The sequence below is a fragment of the Mobula hypostoma genome, chromosome 9 (genome assembly GCF_963921235.1).
Source record: "Mobula hypostoma chromosome 9, sMobHyp1.1, whole genome shotgun sequence".
Lineage (NCBI taxonomy): Eukaryota > Metazoa > Chordata > Chondrichthyes > Myliobatiformes > Myliobatidae > Mobula > Mobula hypostoma.
Genome location: NC_086105.1, coordinates 139,740,185 through 139,758,531, shown reverse-complemented (window position 1 = coordinate 139,758,531; position 18,347 = coordinate 139,740,185). Strand labels below are relative to the sequence as shown.

Genomic DNA, 18,347 nt, shown 5'->3' with positions numbered 1-18,347 from the left:
TGAAATGTTGCCTTTCACTAATGCACAAACAAGCTACCATCCTCCAGTGAAGGCCTTGTGGAAGTTATGGCAAAGCAAGGGTGAAAATAACCTCCAGGCAAGGATAGATTACAGGTGGAGTGCAGATATCCCAGGTTAGGAAGTTCTCTGAAGAGTATAGCTTCCCATTTTACAGCAGGTTCACTTACTGAAGATGAGATAAAACTGTAACAGAAGGGTGCAAAACACATAACAACTAAGGGGACAAACAAGAGAAAGCCTGCAGATGCTAGAAATCCAAGCAACACACACAAATTGCTGGAGTAACTCAGCAGGCCAGGCAGCATCTATGGAAAAAAGTATAGTTGACATTTCGGGCCATAGCCCTCAGCAAGACCTACTGAAGGGTCTCGGTCTGAAATGTCAACTGTACTCTTTTCCTTAAGTGCCGCCTGACCAACTAAGGGACAATTAATTTACTAACTTCAAATCATCATTAGTAGTTTCTATTGAATTTTAACATCTCTATTGTGAATGGAGATTGATCATGCAAGTAAAAGAATCCAAGCATATAGTTTACCAAATGGTCAATATTCATAACTGGTAGTCAAGTTAGGGTGGTGGGGTGGAGTTGCATCTCTACCAAAAGGGGTGCAAGGTACTCCTTCCCTCTGCTAGCCTGCAGGTCACCCTTGGGCAAGGTGTAGCACCTGCTTAGTCCCCTGATCAGGGCCATGTGAAGCCAAGGGAGCAGGTGGTGGATAGCTGTATGAGCAACTGGTGCATATCACAAGTCCTGGTTATCTGACTACTGACACCAGGCAGACAACCTCTGAAGAGCATTGATAATGGCTGGGGTCACTCATCTTGTAAAGACATCGCCCAGAAGAAGGCATTGGCAAGCGACTTCTATAGAAAAAAATTGCCAAGAATAATCATGGTCACGAGACCATGATCGTCTATGTCTTACAACAAGGCACGCAATGACAATGAGTTAGTCAACTCTGTATAAAAATGGCTTTTCTCTGTCCAGACTTTAGAAAAGTGTGGTGACAGAGGCTATGCTGCTCTCCTTGTAATGAAGGAATGAGGTGCGTTTCCAGAGTCCAGTTTAATCAGTGATGACAGCCTGCAGCTGTGATTGAAGCCCAATGAAGTTCTGCATTCACAATAGCAAAATCTGACCACTATTGCATGTTACATGTTATTTGAAGTCACAGCACGTTCACACTGCTTTCACTGCAAATCCTCAAATACAGAATGCATTCATGGCATGGTGAGAGCATTTTAGTTAAAATTACACTAACTATGAGCTAAGAATTTCTAGGCCACAGTCTTTTAAAATCCCCTTAAGCAAACATTTGATCTTATCCCAAATTTCATAAAACCACTTATTGGAATTGATTCTCTTCCAGATTGGAAAAGTAAACCCTGTTTAAACAGCACATAGAATCATAGTTACAGAGCAAAATGGCCCAACAATTCCATCTGACCCTACCACAGTGTCCAAGCACCTCCAAGCCTCCTCCCTCCACGTATCATCCAATTGTTTTTTTCAATTACTTACTGGCTTAACCACCTTGTTCGGCAGCTCATTCCATTTACTCACCACCGTCCATATGTAAAGGTTTCTCCTCAGGTCTCTTTTAAATCTCTCCCTTTTCAACCTAAATCTATGCCCTCTTGGTTTGGACTTCCCTACCCTGGGGAAAAGACTGTTACCATCTGTCTTAATTAAAAAAATTAACTTTCTTATATCCAGCAATTATCTTCAATTACATTGGACAATTTTTTTTTCGAATGTGCTGCTCCTTCAGAAACTCTTTTTGTTCATGATAGACCGCTTGAAGCTGAACACAAATATAATTTTAGACTACTTGTGTCACATAGTAATTTGAGGAAACACAAAATCAACTTTTATTGAATATAATGCATCTAATTGCATAATGGTACTGACGCATTGCGATAGTTCAACTAAAGCTAAAAATGTTGTGTTGACGACTTTCGTTTGTACTCAATGTCTGAGGCTTCTCCTTTAAGTGTCCAACAATAATCAGACAGCATTGATGGATTCCAGTTGCCCTGATGATCGTAATGTCCTGGTGAAACCTTTCACCATGCTTGTCACGGACAGCACCAAGATTTTCAGGGAAGAACTGTAAATGAGAATGTAGAAAATGAATCTTTAGTGACATGTTGCACTTCATGGCTTTGTATGCTTGAAGCATGTTGGCAACTAGCTGCATGTAGTTTAGCGTTTTGTAGTTGCCAAGGAAAATTTCAGCAACACCCTTCAATGCCTTCCATGTGATTTTCTCCGGTCCTACTAGAAGTTCTTCAAATTGCCTGCATTGATGACCTGTTTGATTAGTGAACCAATAAAAATGCCGTCCTTAATCTTGGCATCAATTATTCTGATTTATGAATTTATGAATTTAAGTAACAAATAGAGACGAGTTCAAAAAAAATGGTGTGATTTAGGGAAATTTCATGGCGATTTTCATGACCAGCAGCCCAAAATCCATAAGGTACACCCAAAAATATTCAGGAAGCAAAATCTTTGATGTCCAGTGTTATTCTTGATACTTAAAATTTCGCAGTGAATATGCAGAGATTTTTTTAAAGACAGAAGCGCTGATTTATTGTACATTTAAAAACAACTGGAACATACTTTTATGTGAAACAGATTAGCGGAAAGCTCAAATAAAAGTCGAACACAGAAACAGGCCTTTAGGAAAGAAATAATGGCTCTCCCTTGGCATGGTATATGTAACATAAAGAGGAATGCGTTCAAAGGCTACACAGAACACCACTGACCAGCAAATGCATGTAACGTTACAAATACCATCAATAACTTACCGAACAGCAAAGAAAATGCAATTGAATAAATAATTTGCTGTTTAATTTTAATTTTCCTTTTGTTCAACATGTTCCTAATATCAGTATGCCTTGTTATTCTCTATGGTTTCTTTAATTTATTGCAAATTAGACTGGTTGAAAACACGATTGTTTAAAAAAAAAATTGAACAATGAATTAATCTATTATTGCACTGACTACAATCCAGTAGTAATTTGGTTCTCGGTTAAGGAGCTTTACGCTAAAAAAAAACGTAAACATTTAGAATATAGAGCTAGTATGAGCAAGCAGAAAAGGAAACAAAAATAAAAATCTAAATTATATACATTCCACTCAAACACCAGAAAACACCACACAACTTTGATTTCAATTTTAAGTGTGCAAAACATTACTGTTCTATATAAAAATATGTGCATTATGAAGAGATAATTAAATTATCTGTCACTAATACATAATTATTCTGTATGTACATTGCAAACATTACAGTATTGTACAGTTCTCATCTTTTTTCTGCACTTCTGTATACTGTGGGTTTGCACAATAATGTGCCAGCACACAATTCCGACTCAAATCAATGTGATTGAGCTATGGGGAGCTAATCAAGTTCCATTCGAAAAAATGTTTGCATATCCCACTTTTCTGTTGCATCCCTTTACAAACTCCTTGAAGCAATGACAAGAGATCAAACGACAGGAACCATTAGCCAGAGTAACTGTCTCTGTCTTATGCAGATTAACTGGCGTGAATTCAGTCATTCTGCCCCATGTCGGCTATACCTCGAGATCATCTGTGTCTTCCCGTGTGCTATTCATTCGAGTAAGTCCCCGCTTCCTAAGGGGGCTGTTGGTGATGTTGAGAACATCTTTACTAGTTTCAACCCTCTGGGGGTCAGAGTTTTCACCTGGCTTTTTTAAGTGGTCCGCTTTCTTCGGCTCGGTGGAATCTGCCGAAGGGGTTGAGTGGTCACTGTCAGGAAACGGGTTGGACAAATTGCTTAATGAATCGGCGTCGGGAAGGTCGAATGAAAAGTCTGGGATGGTGAGATGCTTCCTTTGACAAGCAGGGGGGAGATGACGGTCCGGCTTGGATGGATGTGCCCCAGGCGTGAGATCTGCCGGCTCTGAAGCGTCTCTGTGGACCACCGATTCACTGGACAGTGTGCGCCTGCGTAGATGCACCCTGGCTTGGGACTCAGATGCTGGCCCACTCTCACTCTCTGCCGGCGGCTCGACAGAGATGCAAGGTGGACTCATCTTCTCCTTCCTTTGGGCATTAAGAACACGTCCAGGATCTGACTGGACATGGACGGAAGGCTCTGGCCTATCTTCACCAGAAGACTCACCTTCAAACTCGGAGTCAGCATCTTCATGATCAGTTGAGGGGCATATTTCAATGGAATGTCTCCTGGGGTCAACAGCCCAAGAAGGCTTCATCAGTTGTTCCCTGGCATCGGTGTTAAGGAACTTCCTTAAGTCCTTCTCCCCAACAACTTCGGCCAGACTGGCTGTGCTTTTGAAATTCCTTAAGGCCACCTTGGGCGGGCTGGGAGAGAGGAAAGGTGACGGCGACAGGCTCTGGGCTTCGGGCTCCCTCCTCCAGTTCCTGGCCGAGTCGCTGATGTGCCGCACCTCCTCATCGGCTGGGTCCGGTGGGTTGAGGAGGGAGCTGGACGAGCTGCTGGTTCCGCTGCTGTGGCTGGGTGAGCGGCTGGGGATGCTTCGCTGGCTGTAGACCTGGCTGCGTGTGTGGACACTCGACTGCTTGCCATGCTGCACCAGCAGCGGCGAGGACTGTGGGGTGACCTTTGGAGACAATGGGGTAGGGTGTATGAGCGGCGGGACCAGAATGAGACGAGCTGAAGGATTTGGGTGCAGACCATCAGTGGACTGAATGACGTTCTTCGAATCGTCACTCAGACAACCCACAGAATCATTCCAGATCGACTCCTAGAGCAGGGGAGAAAATGAAGAGAGAATTGATACTACTGACAGTTTCTCATCTATAATTTGTAAACCCTTTCTTCTATTAAACACCATGAACTGAAACCATGGCTTATTGAACATAGAACAAGAACAGTGCAGCACATGAACAGGCTGACTCACAATGTTGTGCTGAACCAATTAAATTAGAAATCAAAATGCCAGTTAATCTAATTTCTTCTGCCTACACAATGTCCCTATCCTTCTATCTTCCTCACATTCATGTGCCTATCTAAGTGTCACTTAAGAAGAAGAAGAAGAAAGCCCTTTAACTTCGAGTGGAGTCATTGGGACACCGTCATTTGATGGTGTTTTTTTAGCAGGCTTTCTTATTTTTACGAGGCAGAGTTGCTCGGCTCGACACCCAACCCAGCACGGACAGAAAGCGTGCAAGGGAGCCGGCTGGATTCGAACTCAGGACCCTTCACTCCAAAGTCTGGCGCTGATGCCACTACACCACCAGCTGGCCAAGTGTTACTTAAATGTCTCTTAATGTCTCTGCCTTTACCAACACCCCAGGCAGTACGTTCCAGGCACCCACCACTTTCTGTGCAAAAAAAATTGTCCCTTACGTCTCCTTTGAACTTACCCCCCCTTGCCTTAAATGCTTGGCCTCTGGTTTTTAGGTAATTCTACCCCTACATTCTTGGCACACTTAGCCACCCAACGAGTAATTCATCACTTCCTCTCCTAAGGCCCAAGATATGATGTGGAAAGGTTAACGTCAATTCAACTTCCCATTCCAATGTGTCGGTCCACGGCCTCATCTACTGCCATGACGAGACCACTCTCAGGTTGGAGGAGCAACACCTCATATTTCATCTGGGTAGCTTCCAATCTGATGCCATGAACATTGATTTCCCTAACTTCTGCTAATTTCTACTCCCTCCCCCTTCTCTCTATTTCTATTCCCCATTCTAGCTCCCTCTCACCACCTTCTTTTCATTCCCCATTGCCCTTCACCTCTTTGTGGTGCCCTTCCTCCTTCCCTTCTCCCATGGACCACTATCCTTCCTATCAGATTCCTTCTTCTTTAGCCCTTTACCTCCTCCACCTATCAACTCGCAGCTTCTTCCTTCATCTCCCTACCCCATTCAGCCACCTTCCTCCTTGCCTGGTTTTACCTGTCACCAGCCAATTTGTACTCCCTTCTCTCCCTCCACCTTCTTATTCTGGCTTCTGTCCCTTCCTTTACAGTCTTGATGAAAGGCCTCAACCTGAAGCCTTGACTGTTTAATCCTCTTCATCGATGCTGCCGGACCTGCTAAGTTCCTCCAGCACTTTGTGTGTGTTCTTCAAGATTTCCAGTATCTGCAGAATCTTTTGTGTTGGCTATTGGAAAGATTTACCTTTGTTGTGCAGCTACTAACTAACTAACAAGTTTTATTTGAAGAAAAGCTGTTGTCACAGTTAAAGTTACTCAAGCTCAGTTCAATATAACTCGGTGGCTTGCCGCAACAAACAAGATGCTGGAGGAACTCAATGGTCAGTCTGAGATGGAAAACAGACACATCAAGACCCTTCATTTGGACTGAAAGATTGTGGGGAGGAAGCTGGTATGAAGAGTTGAAGGGAAGAGGTAGAGGAAGAGACAGCAGGCAATAGGTGGATCCAGGTGAGGAGTGGAAAGAGTGAGAGAGGCTGGGAGGTGATGGTGGATCTGGGTGAGGAGGGGTGGGAATAGTGAGGGAGGCCGGGAGGTGATGGTGGATCCGGGTGAGGAGGGGTGGGAGGGGTGGGAATAGTGGGAGAGGCTGGGAGGTGATAGGTGGATCTGGGTGAGGAGGGGTGGGAATAGTGAGGGAGACCGGGAGGTGATGGTGGATCCGGGTGAGGAGGGGTGGGAGGGGTGGGAATAGTGGGAGAGGCTGGGAGGTGATAGGTGGATCTGGGTGAGGAGGGGTGGGAATAGTGGGAGAGGCTGGGAGGTGATAGGTGGATCCAGGTGAGGAGGGGTGGGAATAGTGAGAGAGACTGGGAGGTGATGGGTGAAGGTGACAAAGAGCTGCAGGTGGTGGAATCTGAAAAGAGGGGAAGGTGGAGCATGGAACAAAATAAGATAATTGGGAAGGGCAAATGGGGGAGGGTCAGAGGGAGGAGTGTGTGGGTGAGGGCAGAGAGACTGGGTGGAGGAGGGGAAAGAAATAGGGAGATGGTGGGCAGGGGTGGCGTGGGTGTAGGGAAACTGTGTCGATCAAAAGGGGAGAGAAAATAGAGTGAGGGGGAATAGGTTACCAGAAATTGGAGAATACAATGTCACATCCTCAAATTTTAGACTACCAGATACAATATGAGGCGCTGGTCTCCAGTTCACTTTATAGGGCTCCTAAGAGCCAACTTTCCGACAAAGAGTCATTGACCTAAAATGCTAAGTCAGGTTCTCTCTTCACAGATGCTGCCTAATTTGCCGAGCAGCTTGAGTATTTACTGATTTTCAGATATCCGGCATCTGCAGCATTTTTAATATTTTACAAGAGTCCATTTTAACTCAAGAGTCCTGTTACATACAGACCAGACCAGCTAAGGAGACTGATAATCTTCAATAATGGACACAGATGAACCATGTCTGATTTTAGGCCAATTAATAAATTATTGCTGCTTTTAACGAAACCCACTTTTTTTCTCATTTACATGCTTTTGAAATTGAATTGAATTTCTCAGACAGCCAAGGGAGGACATACAAGTAACACATATATTTTTAAATGTAGTTATAGTTAAAAGGTGAGATGGGTGCAAGCCAATGGCATTAATCTGTAATATTTGATGCCCCTGAGGTAATAACTGAAGCTAGAATACCAACTTCTGTTAGGATACCAATATGTCAACTCCTGGTCTCCACTACTGCCATGATGAAGCTTACTGAGAAGTTTATATAAGTTGTTATTGAACGGTTTGGAGTCCAGACCCATTATAATATGTAATTCAATACCACAGAAAGCAGAATCAAGGACAAGAAAACTGGAACAGAGAGAAGGCTAGAAAACAGAAAGAAAACAAGTAAGCTCCAATAACAATTAAAATCTGAGGTATCAAGTCCTTAGATATTAAAAGTTAACATTTAAGATTTCTGACATAATTCAGAATTACTTTACTTACTTACACCAGAATGGTAAGCCCTTATATTTGCTGGCATATTTAGTAGGTCTCTATTTGTTTGAATAATGAACATCCTGACTGATCACCGTACAGTGATAAGCAGGACAACTCTGAAAGAAATGTCCTGGATTTTGCATTCACCAGCCCAATATAAGCAGCTCAAGGAAGCACACCAATAATTCTACTTCCTCAAAAATTCAGCACCAGAGTGATGACTCTCACATCTTTAGATGCACCATGAGAAAGTATTCTACTTGGACTCAAGAAATAACTGAGAATTGTGAACACAGTCTATTATCATGAAAACCAGTCTCCTCTCCATTGACATGGCCTACACTTCTCGCTGCCTCGGGAAAGCAGCCAACATAATCGAAGACCCCTCCCACCCCAGTCATTCTCTCTTCATCCCCCAACCTCACCACCCCACTTCCAAAACCCAGAAACTTGTACCACCAAGCTCCAAGGGCAACATATACTCCATTGTTATAAGACTCTTATTTGGACCTCTGGTGCAATGAAGATGAACTCTTGGTCTCCCAAGTTACATCTTTACCTGCCTACCTGGCTGCACTTTCTCTATAATTTTAGCATTATATTCTGCATTCTCTAAACACAAAAGATTCAGCAGATGCCGTTAATCTGGAATGAATAAAGAGAATGCTGGAGGTACTCATCAGGTCAGGCAGCGTCCATGGAGAGGAATAAACAGTCAAGGTTGGGTCCTGATGTTGGGTGTTGGCCCATAACGTTGACTGTTTATTCCTTTCCACAGATACCACCTGACCTACTGAGTTCCTCCTCTTTAGTGAGTATGCCTGCAAGAAAATGAATCTCAGGGTTGTACATGGTGACATGTGGGATGTACTCTGATAGAAAGTTACTCCAGACTTTGAACTTTGAAAGGGGGGGTTATTGTGTAAGGTCAAATTCACTTATAACTTGGCCTACAAAACAGCCACTGTGTGCAAATTAAAATCAAATACCACTGATTTCTATTCCAAGCTGCGTTAGTACAATTTGTGAAGGTTCTCTGAAAACAAGGTCGATCAATACCTGCCTATTCAGCAGCCTGTTTATACTGGGTGATCGTGGTGGTCGCTGTGGAGGAGAGATTTTGGGGAGGGCGATGCGGTTGGTCGAAGCATAGTTATGATGAATTACCTCAGAGGGAACTCCAAGACAAGCAGAGACTTCGACAGGCTGGGAATGCACCGAAGTCACGGAGCCTATTCAGAAACAAGTTAAAGAACAAAGAAACAAATTAAATAGCTTCAAAGAAGTGATTCTTTTCGTTTGACCCACAATGTCCTTACATTGTCAAGGACCCCTCCCATCTGTCCTACAAACTCTGACGTCCTACCATCAGGCAGGGGGTACCGTAGCATTGGGACAAGGATTGGTAGGATGGGAAACAGCTTCTTCTCCCAGGTCTCATCACGTATGAAGTGCCAGGGGTGTTATAGCGTTTACTTTTTAACGTGTGTTGCAAATGCACCTTATGCTAATTGTCAGTCTTCTGGAATATATTTTGTTATTTGTGGTAATATTACATTATGTGTTGTGTGTGAGTTATATGTACTGTCTTGTGCACCTTGGTCTGGAATAATGTTGTCTCATTTGGCAGTATACATGTGTATAGTTGAATGACAATAAACTTGAACTTTGACTGAACATGAACAATCCTTCAACTTTCTTGCAAAAGCTATACTTACTGATTATAACTGTAATTAAAAAGCAAAAAAATTACAAATACAGGAAACAGAAATCTGAAATAAAAATAGAAAATTAAAAGTTATTAATCTGGTACATTAAATGCTTTTCTCCCTACAGATGCTGCCTGACCTGCTGAGTGTTTCCTGCATTTTTTATTTTATATTTTGATTACAGTTTTAGTATGTGGGAAAACAATTTTTCAAGAATCACTAGATTCTGGAATGGTTCTGGAGGAATGGAAAATTGCAAATGTCACTCCACTCTTCAAGAAAGGAGAGGGGCAGAAGAATGGAAGTTATAGGCCAGTTAGTCTGACCTCAGTGGTTGGGAAGATGTTGGAGTCAATTGTGAAGGATGATTTGGAAGCACATGATAAAATAGGCTGTAGTCAGCATGGTTTCCTCAAGGGAAAATCTTGCCAGACAAATCCGTTGGAATTCTTTAATGACATAACAAACAGGATGAACAAAGGAGAACTGGTGGATATTATGTACTTGGATTTTCAGAAGGCCTTTGACAAGGTGCCACACATGAGGCTGCTTAACAAGTTAACAGCCCATGGTGTTACATGAAAGATTTGGATGATGGAATTGATGGCTTTGTGGCCAAGTTTGTGGGCGACACAAAGACAGGTGGACAGGCAGGCAGTTTTGAGGAAGCAGAGACTGTAAAAAGATTTAGGCAGATTGGGAGACTAGGCAAATAAGTGGCAGATGGAATACAGGGTCAGGAAGTGCATGGTCATGCACTTTGGTAGAAGAAATAAATTTTCTAAATGGAGAAAAAATTCACAAATCTGAAGTGTAAAGGGACTTGAGAGTCCTTGTGCAGGATTCCCTACAAATTAGTCTGGTTATGAGGAAGGCAAATGCAATGTTAGCATTCATTTTGAGGGGACTAGAATATAAAAGCAAGGATGTAATGCTGAGGTTTTATAAGGGACTGGTGAGGTCTCACTTGGAATATTGTGACCAGTTTTGGGCCCATTTTCTTAGAAAACGTGCTGACATTGGAGTGAGTTCAAAGAAAGTTCATGAAAATGATTCCAGGATTGATTGGTTTATCAAATGAGGAGTGTATGATGGCTCTGGGCCTGTACTCACAAGAATTCAGAAGAATGAGAGGGGATTGCATTGAGACCTATTGAATTTTGAAAGGCCTCAATACAGGGGATGTGGGCAGGATGTTTTCTATGGTGGGTGAGTCTACGACCAGAGGACACAGCCTCAGAATAGCGCGATGTCTATTTAGAAAGGAGATGAGGAGGAATTTCTTAGGCCAATAGTGGTGAATATAGAATTCTTTGCCACAGGCAGCTGTAAAGGCCAAGCATTGGGTATACTTAAGGCAGAGGTTGATACAATTTTCATGAGTCACAGCATGAAGCGATACGGGGAGAAGGCAGGAGATTGGGGCAGAAAGAGGAATAGTTCAGCTACGATGAAATGGCAGAGGACACTTGATGGGTCAAAATGGTATATTTCTGCTCCTATATCTTGTGGCCTTATAAACTGGTTCATTGAGTGTCGAGGATCAACTTTATTCACCATATACTCTCAGTGACCTCTTTATTAGCTACCTTCTGTACCTAATAAAGTGGCCATTGAGTGTATGTTGGGAATCTTCTGCTGCTGTAACCCATCCACTTCAAGGTTTGATGCGTTGTGCATTTAGACTTACTGTTCTGCCGTTGTAATGTGTAGTTCTTTGAGATACTGTTGCATTCCAGTCAGCTTGAAACGGTCTGGCCGTTCTCCTCATAAACAATGTGTTAAGTATCTGTGTTAAATAGCTAAACCACACACGAAGGCCGGGAGCTGGATTTGATTGTCAGAGGCTATTTGAGATGCACGCCATTGGGAGAACTTTTAGGTAGTGGGAGTTTATTCCCACTATCACACCCAGCTATAACAACCTTAAAGAGGGACTATAAAAAAGTTATTCTGCTAGTCTTCGCTATCAAAGAAACAACTACATTACCAAGGGAGAATTCAGAGACCTAGATTGCACGTGTCGTAGATCTTGATTTATAGCTTGCTTGTTCTGAATAACACACGTGTTAAACATTTAGGTCCAAAAATTGTGCACTGATAATGCAGACCCCCTTTTTTGTTCTGTTGTTTATTTTCATTGTTTTTTGTATGTAACAATTATTTCATTTCCCTCTACGCTTGTGCACTGGAAATCACATTAAACAATCTTAAATCTTGAGTAAACCTGTGGGAACCCACTAGATATTAGACGTTTTTAAGACTGGGTATTGATCCATCTACATCCAGCCACACGTGGCGTGATGGTCAAGGATTGTTGTCAGAAGTCTCTGGAATTGGAGACTAAGTTGCTTTCAGCACACTACTGAAGCTGGTATGCTCTCATTAAAAAGTGAGCTTGATTGAAAGTAAGAAAAATAATCCAAGCCGAGGAAATGGGTGTAAATGGGACTGTGCCAGGCGGGGAATAGAGTGTTTCAAAGTGACCCTCAGATATGAGGTCATGGGAGCAGTCAAGATCCTTATGCAGATAGAACAGGAGACCCAGTACTTTGTCCTCCAGACCCCTTGCCTGTGCCTGGTCAGCTGAAGGCAGTGCATCAGACCTCTAGGGTCCTGCGTCTGGAGGTTCTCTCCCAAGAGCTTTCACAAATCAGTGCAGCCATAACTTGGACAGACGCGCAGAGACACAAGAAACTCTGCAGGTGCTGGAAATCCAAAGCAACACACACAAAATGCTGGAGGAATCCAGCAGGACAGGCAGCATCTATGGAAATGTTTCAGGCTGAGGCCCTTCATCAGGACTGGAAAGGAAGGGGGAAGATGTAGAACAAGAAGGTGGGGAGAGGAGAAGGATAGCTAGATGCTCACAGATATTTTGGGACGTCTCCACTGTTTGACTCAAGCAACTGAGCTTCTCAATAAAGAAAAACACAATTCTACAAGATTTTAAGTAACTACCTGTGAGTGATGTAAGTTGATAGGGATCGACTTCAGGCAGCGGAAATCGAGCTTGCACTGATCTAACAGGCCGAAACATGTAGCTGTCGTTTGGCAGAGAATGCATTCGAGACACGGAGGCCTTCCGAACAGTTAGCATGTTTTCCATTTGCTTCTCTTCTCCGGAATTGCTATTTTGAGGATCCTCCTGTTCAAAGGTCACAATACAGGACTGTAAGTTGTGTCATGTAACGTTATACAAGTTTACCAGCATTACTACAGTCATATTCACACTGGGCCTGATCTCATAGAGAAGCATACCCCTCAATACATTTGGAAATGACAGCCCATAAAATCCAAAAAGAATATTTTTATTTATTCATTCACAGGATGAGGATGTTGCTGATACTTATTCTCCATCCCTATTTTCCCGAAACTAAAGAGCATTGCTAAGATTAGAATGATATAGGATGGCTGTAGCATTGGCACAACGTTTTACAGTACCTGTGAATCAGAGAACGGGATTCAATTCTGGGACCAAGGAGCAAAACACAGTACCAACAGTCATACACAGCACAAGGCACATCTGGCATGTATAAGATATCAGTAAAATACAGCCACACAAAAAAATATATAGACCAAGTCCCTGAGCCCATGAAAGCTGTAGCAGTCTGCAGTTGAACACAATACACTTTGTCATCTGCCAAGCGAACACTGGGGGGCAGCACTGACTCCAGCTTGGACACCACACTACACCACCACCAGTGGAGCACACCGACTCTGGTGCCTCTCTCCTCGGTGACTGTGAAGAGCAGCTTGAGGCCTAGTCCTTACTATGACCAAGACCATGCAGACACCCTACCATTAGCCAATAAGTCATTGAGTCGGACTTGCAGTATCCCACATTACCAATGTCCAACAGGGTCTTGCGATCACAAGAAAAGCGACTGAGGCGATCACTTGCTGTTAGACTGCACACTGCCGTCTATCACTCACCTATACACTGGGCCAACTAACCGGGGTGCCACAGTAGTGTAGCAGTTAGTACGATGTATTACGTACCCCGTAACTGGGTTGCCAAACCAGCAGAAATGGACCACTTAGTTGGAGTCTGGATTACTGGAACTAAGAAAGTTTTATTAAAGAAATAAGTAACACAGTACTCTAATCATAAGGATATAAATGCAACAGGTTAGCAATGATAAAACACACATGTACATAGAACTAGGATAATAGGATCAATCAAGCTCTACCGCAGTCTAGGGGTAAAATAATCAGTCTCAAGTGACACAGAGTTCAGTTCAGTTTAGTTCAGTTCGCAGTAATTGCTGCTGTGCCATTGGGGAGAGAGAGAGAGAGAGCGAATGATGATATTCAAATCGGATTCAAACAGACCTTTGATATTCCTCGCAGTTAGCTTTCGGGCGAGCCCTTTGCAATGTCTTCGGAGGTCACCGACTGTGACCCCTCCATTCCGGATACGATCGTTCTTCTGCGGTGGACCCGGCACCCAGGCAAGGGCGGACACACACACCAGGTTCCCGTCGATCGTACCTTTTCACCCTGTGCGTCTATGGTCAGTCCTGTGACCAGACCTCCAAAACTCCCACCAACTTGTGGGGGGGGGGGCACCGCACTTCCAGGGTCTTGTTATCTCGTGGTGTCGTGGTGTCCCTTGCCTTAGCGAACCTGTTCCTTTTATCCCCCTGCTGGGGTATCGTCTGTCCATCAAACTTCAAACAGTTCAGGTTCAAAGCAACTGGTCTGACAATACTCAGAACTGTGTCTCTTTTCGTTAATCTCTCTCGTCTCTCATATTAGCATTTTGAATGTTTATTAGCATTTTGAATGTTTCCACATTGTCTCTCTTATCGGCATCAATCTTCTGATAACTTGGTCTTTTGTCACAGATGTTATTACAGTGCGGGCCGTTCCAGAGTTCGAGCTTCAGTTCCAGTGTCGTTCTGTAAGGAGTTTGTACGTTCTCCTCATGGAATGCAAGGGTTTCTCCCGAGTGCTCCGGTTTCCTCCCACAGTCCAAAGATGTACCAGGTAGGTTAAATGGCGATTGTAAATTGTCCTGTGATTAGGTTAGGGTTAATCAGGTTTGTCAGGGGTTGCTGAAGCAGAGTGGCTTGAAGGGCCAGAAGGGCCTACTCACTAAATAATAAAATAAATAAGTCAGGTACTAGTATGAACATTTTTGAGATGTGAGTACACCAGAGTACCCGAGAGAAACCCATGTGGTCACAGGGAGAACGTGAAAATTTCACACTGACGAGACCTACCACTCCGGAGCTGGAAGATCGTGGCTGTTCTAGGCTGTACCACTGTGTCATCATTATTTGTAATTGAAATCCAAGCAAGATGTCATCAGCATAGCCATCGTCAGCGTAGCCAAGGTATCGTCAGCATAGTCAAGGTATTGTAAGCATAGTCAAGGTGTCGTCAGCATAGCCAAGGTATCGTCAGCGTAGCCAAGGTATCGTCAGCGTAGCCAAGGTATCATCAGCGTAGCCAAGGTATCATCAGCATAGCCAAGGTGTCATCAGCAGAGCCATCATCGGCATAGCCATGTAACATGGAAACAGGCCTTTCGGCCTGTTTCATCCATGCAGATCATGGTGCCAATCACTTGGCCTCCATAGCCCTCAGCAGCAGGAAATTCCACAAATACTGTAGGATTACGGTAGGAAACTTTGTCACATGGTGTGAGCAGAATTATCTGCAGCTTAATGTGAAAAAGACTAAGGAGCTGGTGGTAGACTTGAGGAGAGCTAAGGGACCGGTGACCCCTGTTTCCATCTAGGGGGTCAGTGTGGACATGGTGGAGGATTACAAATACCTGGGGATACGAGTTGACAATAAACTGGACTGGTCAAAGAACACTGCGGCTGTCTACAAGAAGGGTCAGAGCCGTCTCTATTTCCTGAGGAGACTGAGGTCCTTTAACATCTGCTGGACGATGCTGAGGATATTCTACGAGTCTGTGGTGGCCAGTGCTATCATGTTTGCTGTTGTGTGCTGGGGCAGCAGGCTGAGGGTAGCAGACACCAACAGTTACGAGAATACACATAAAATTAAGATGTTTGCTGGCCTGGGCTAGCATCAGTGGCATCAGCAGTTGGTCTGCCACCTGCCCTCAGGGGAAGGAGAGATAAGGAACAATGGAGCAGCGTCTGGAGATGTGTAATGAAGGGATGTGGGAGAGAGAGCTGTCTGGAGCGGCTCCCCCCTTTGAACCCTGAACTGTTTGAAGTGATGGACAGGCGATACCCCAGCAGGGGGATAAAAAGGGACCGGTTCGCTAAGGCAGGGACACACACGCCACCCGAGGTAACGAGACCCTGGAAGCGGTGCGCCTCTCACGAGTGGGTGAGAAGTACCAGATAACGACAAGGGTGGAAAGGTACGATCAGCGGGAACCCGGTGTGTGTCCGCCCTTGCCTGGGTGCCGGGTTCACTGCAGAGGATCGACCGCATCTGGAGGAGGGGTCACAGTCGGTGACATCACCAAGGACCCGCCCAAAAGTTGCTTGTGAGCAATCTCGCTGGTCTGTGAGTGAAGCCGTTCTGAATGATCAGTTGTTCCTGTTCTCTCTGTCTCTCTTCCCCCACCTTGTCCATCGCCATGGCAACGATTACTGCGAACTGAACTACTAACTGGACTGAACTTTGAGTCATTTTGAAATTGGTCATTTACCCCTAGACAACGATAGAGCTTGATTGATGCTGTTATCTTAATTCTGTGCACATGTGTGGTTATCATTGTTGAATTGTTGCATTTATTATCCTTTCGATTACTGTGTTGCTTGTTTCTTTAATAAAACTTTCTTAGTTCTAGTACTCCAGACTCCAACTGAGTGATCCATTTCTGCTGGTTTGGCAACCCAGTTACGGGGTACGTAACACAACAAACTCATTCGTAAGGCCAGTGATGTTGTGGGGATGGAACTGGACTCTCTCACGGTGGTGTCTGAAAAGAGGATGCTGTCTAAGTTGCATGCCATCTTGGTCAATGTCTCCCATCCACTACATAACGTACTGGGTGGGCACAGGAGTACATTCAGCCAGAGACTCATTCCTCCAAGATGCAGCACAGAGCATCATAGGAAGTCATTCCTGCCTGTGGCCATCAAACTTTACAACTCCTCCCTTGGAGGGTCAGACACCCTGAGCCAATAGGCTGGTCCTGGACTTTTTTCATTATTTACTGGCATAATTTACATATTACTATTTAACTATTATGGTTCTATTACTATTTATTATTTATGGTGCAACTGTAACGAAAACCAATTTCCCCCGGGATCAATAAAGTATGACTATGACTATGACTATGACTAAATGCAGCACCCTCTGTCTGGAGAACAATTATACTGGGTTCCATAATCTCTTCTCGCTGGACTATGGAAGAAAGGGAAGCAGCTGGGGAACCCGAAGAAGGGGCAGTACTTCACATTCCAGCCTAATGACATGAACATTTATTTCTCCATCTTTCAAGATTTACTCCCACTTCCCCCTTCTCTCCCCCTTTTCCATTCCTCATTGTGGACACCCTCTCACCCCTTCATTTCTACTTACCTGCCTATCACCTCCCTTTGGTTCCCGCTCCTTTTCCCTTTCTTCCATGGTCTACTGTATTCTCCTATCAGATATCTCCTTCTTCAGCCCCTTACCTCATCCACCTATCAGCTCCCAGCTTCTAACTTCACTCCCCTTTCCCCCACACACCCACCTTCCTCCTCATCTTATCTTACTTGACACCTGCCAGCTCTCGCTCCTTCCTCTCCCCCATCTTCTTATTCCTGCTTAAACCCCCTTCCTTTGCAGTCCTGATAAAAGATCTTGGTCCAAAACCTTGACTCTTTATTCCCCTCCATTGGTGCTGCCTGACCAGCTGATTTTCTCCACCATTTTATGTGTGAGCTGATATCAAATTTTTGACCTGATTCATGCTGCATCCCTCCTTCTGTGCTAAAGGCTGCCCACATCCAAACAATGCAATGTGCATCTGGGATTGCAAACATAATTTCCACATTCTTGCAAATGGCACTAACACAGTTAGGTTTTAGTCAGTTTATTGCATTTCAACAATACTACAACAAGCTGTTATTAAAGATAAACCCAGCTGAGCTTCTTATAAAACTGTATCCTCTTACCAGATTTAAGTGTTGAATTAACTGCATCTTTAATAGTGCAAACACACTTCACAGTGCCAGTCATAAATACTGAAATATTATTGTTATTTAAAATACTTTCATCAACAGTCAGAAGGTACCTTCCAAACAATACATTCATTAGTCACAATAGGGTGGATAGTTTGCGGAGATTCAACTAAAATTTTGTCAAACTTCTATAGATGTGTAGTGGAGAGTATATTGACAGGCTATATCACAGCCTGGTATGGAAACATCAATGCCCTTGATTGGAAAATCCTACAAAAAAATAGTGGATACGCCCCAGTACATAATGGGTAAAGCCCTCCCCACCATAGAAAGCATTCTTCTAGGGTGCATCACATCCTGGTATGGAAGTTGTCCTGTCCAAGACCGGAAGAAGCTGCAGAAGATCGTGAACACACCCCAGCACATCACACAAACCAATCTTCCGTCTTTGGACTCACTTTACACCGCACGCTGTGGGAGCAGTGCTGCCAGGATAGTCAAGGACATGACCCACCCAGCCAACACACTTTTCATCCCTCTTCCCTCCGGGAGAAGGCTCAGAAGCTTGAAGACTCATATGGCCAGATTTGGGAACAGCTTCTTTCCAACTGTGATAAGACTGCTGAAC

At 44.0% G+C, this 18,347-nt stretch overlaps 1 protein-coding gene across 2 annotated transcripts in view; it reads right to left on the bottom strand.

Annotated features, from left to right (window-relative positions):
* Positions 1-2,042: 2,042 nt before the first annotated feature.
* Positions 2,043-18,347, bottom strand: part of cacna1ha (calcium channel, voltage-dependent, T type, alpha 1H subunit a) — a 647,795-nt gene continuing 631,490 nt past the window's right edge. For both annotated transcript variants that reach the window (XM_063059309.1, XM_063059307.1), the window contains 3 exons: positions 12,576-12,762; positions 9,073-9,137; positions 2,043-4,782 (listed from right to left, as the gene is read on the bottom strand). In XM_063059309.1, the coding sequence (XP_062915379.1) occupies positions 3,607-4,782; positions 9,073-9,137; positions 12,576-12,762 (1,428 nt within the window). In that variant the 3' untranslated portion in view covers positions 2,043-3,606. The remainder of the gene's footprint in view (positions 4,783-9,072; positions 9,138-12,575; positions 12,763-18,347) is intronic.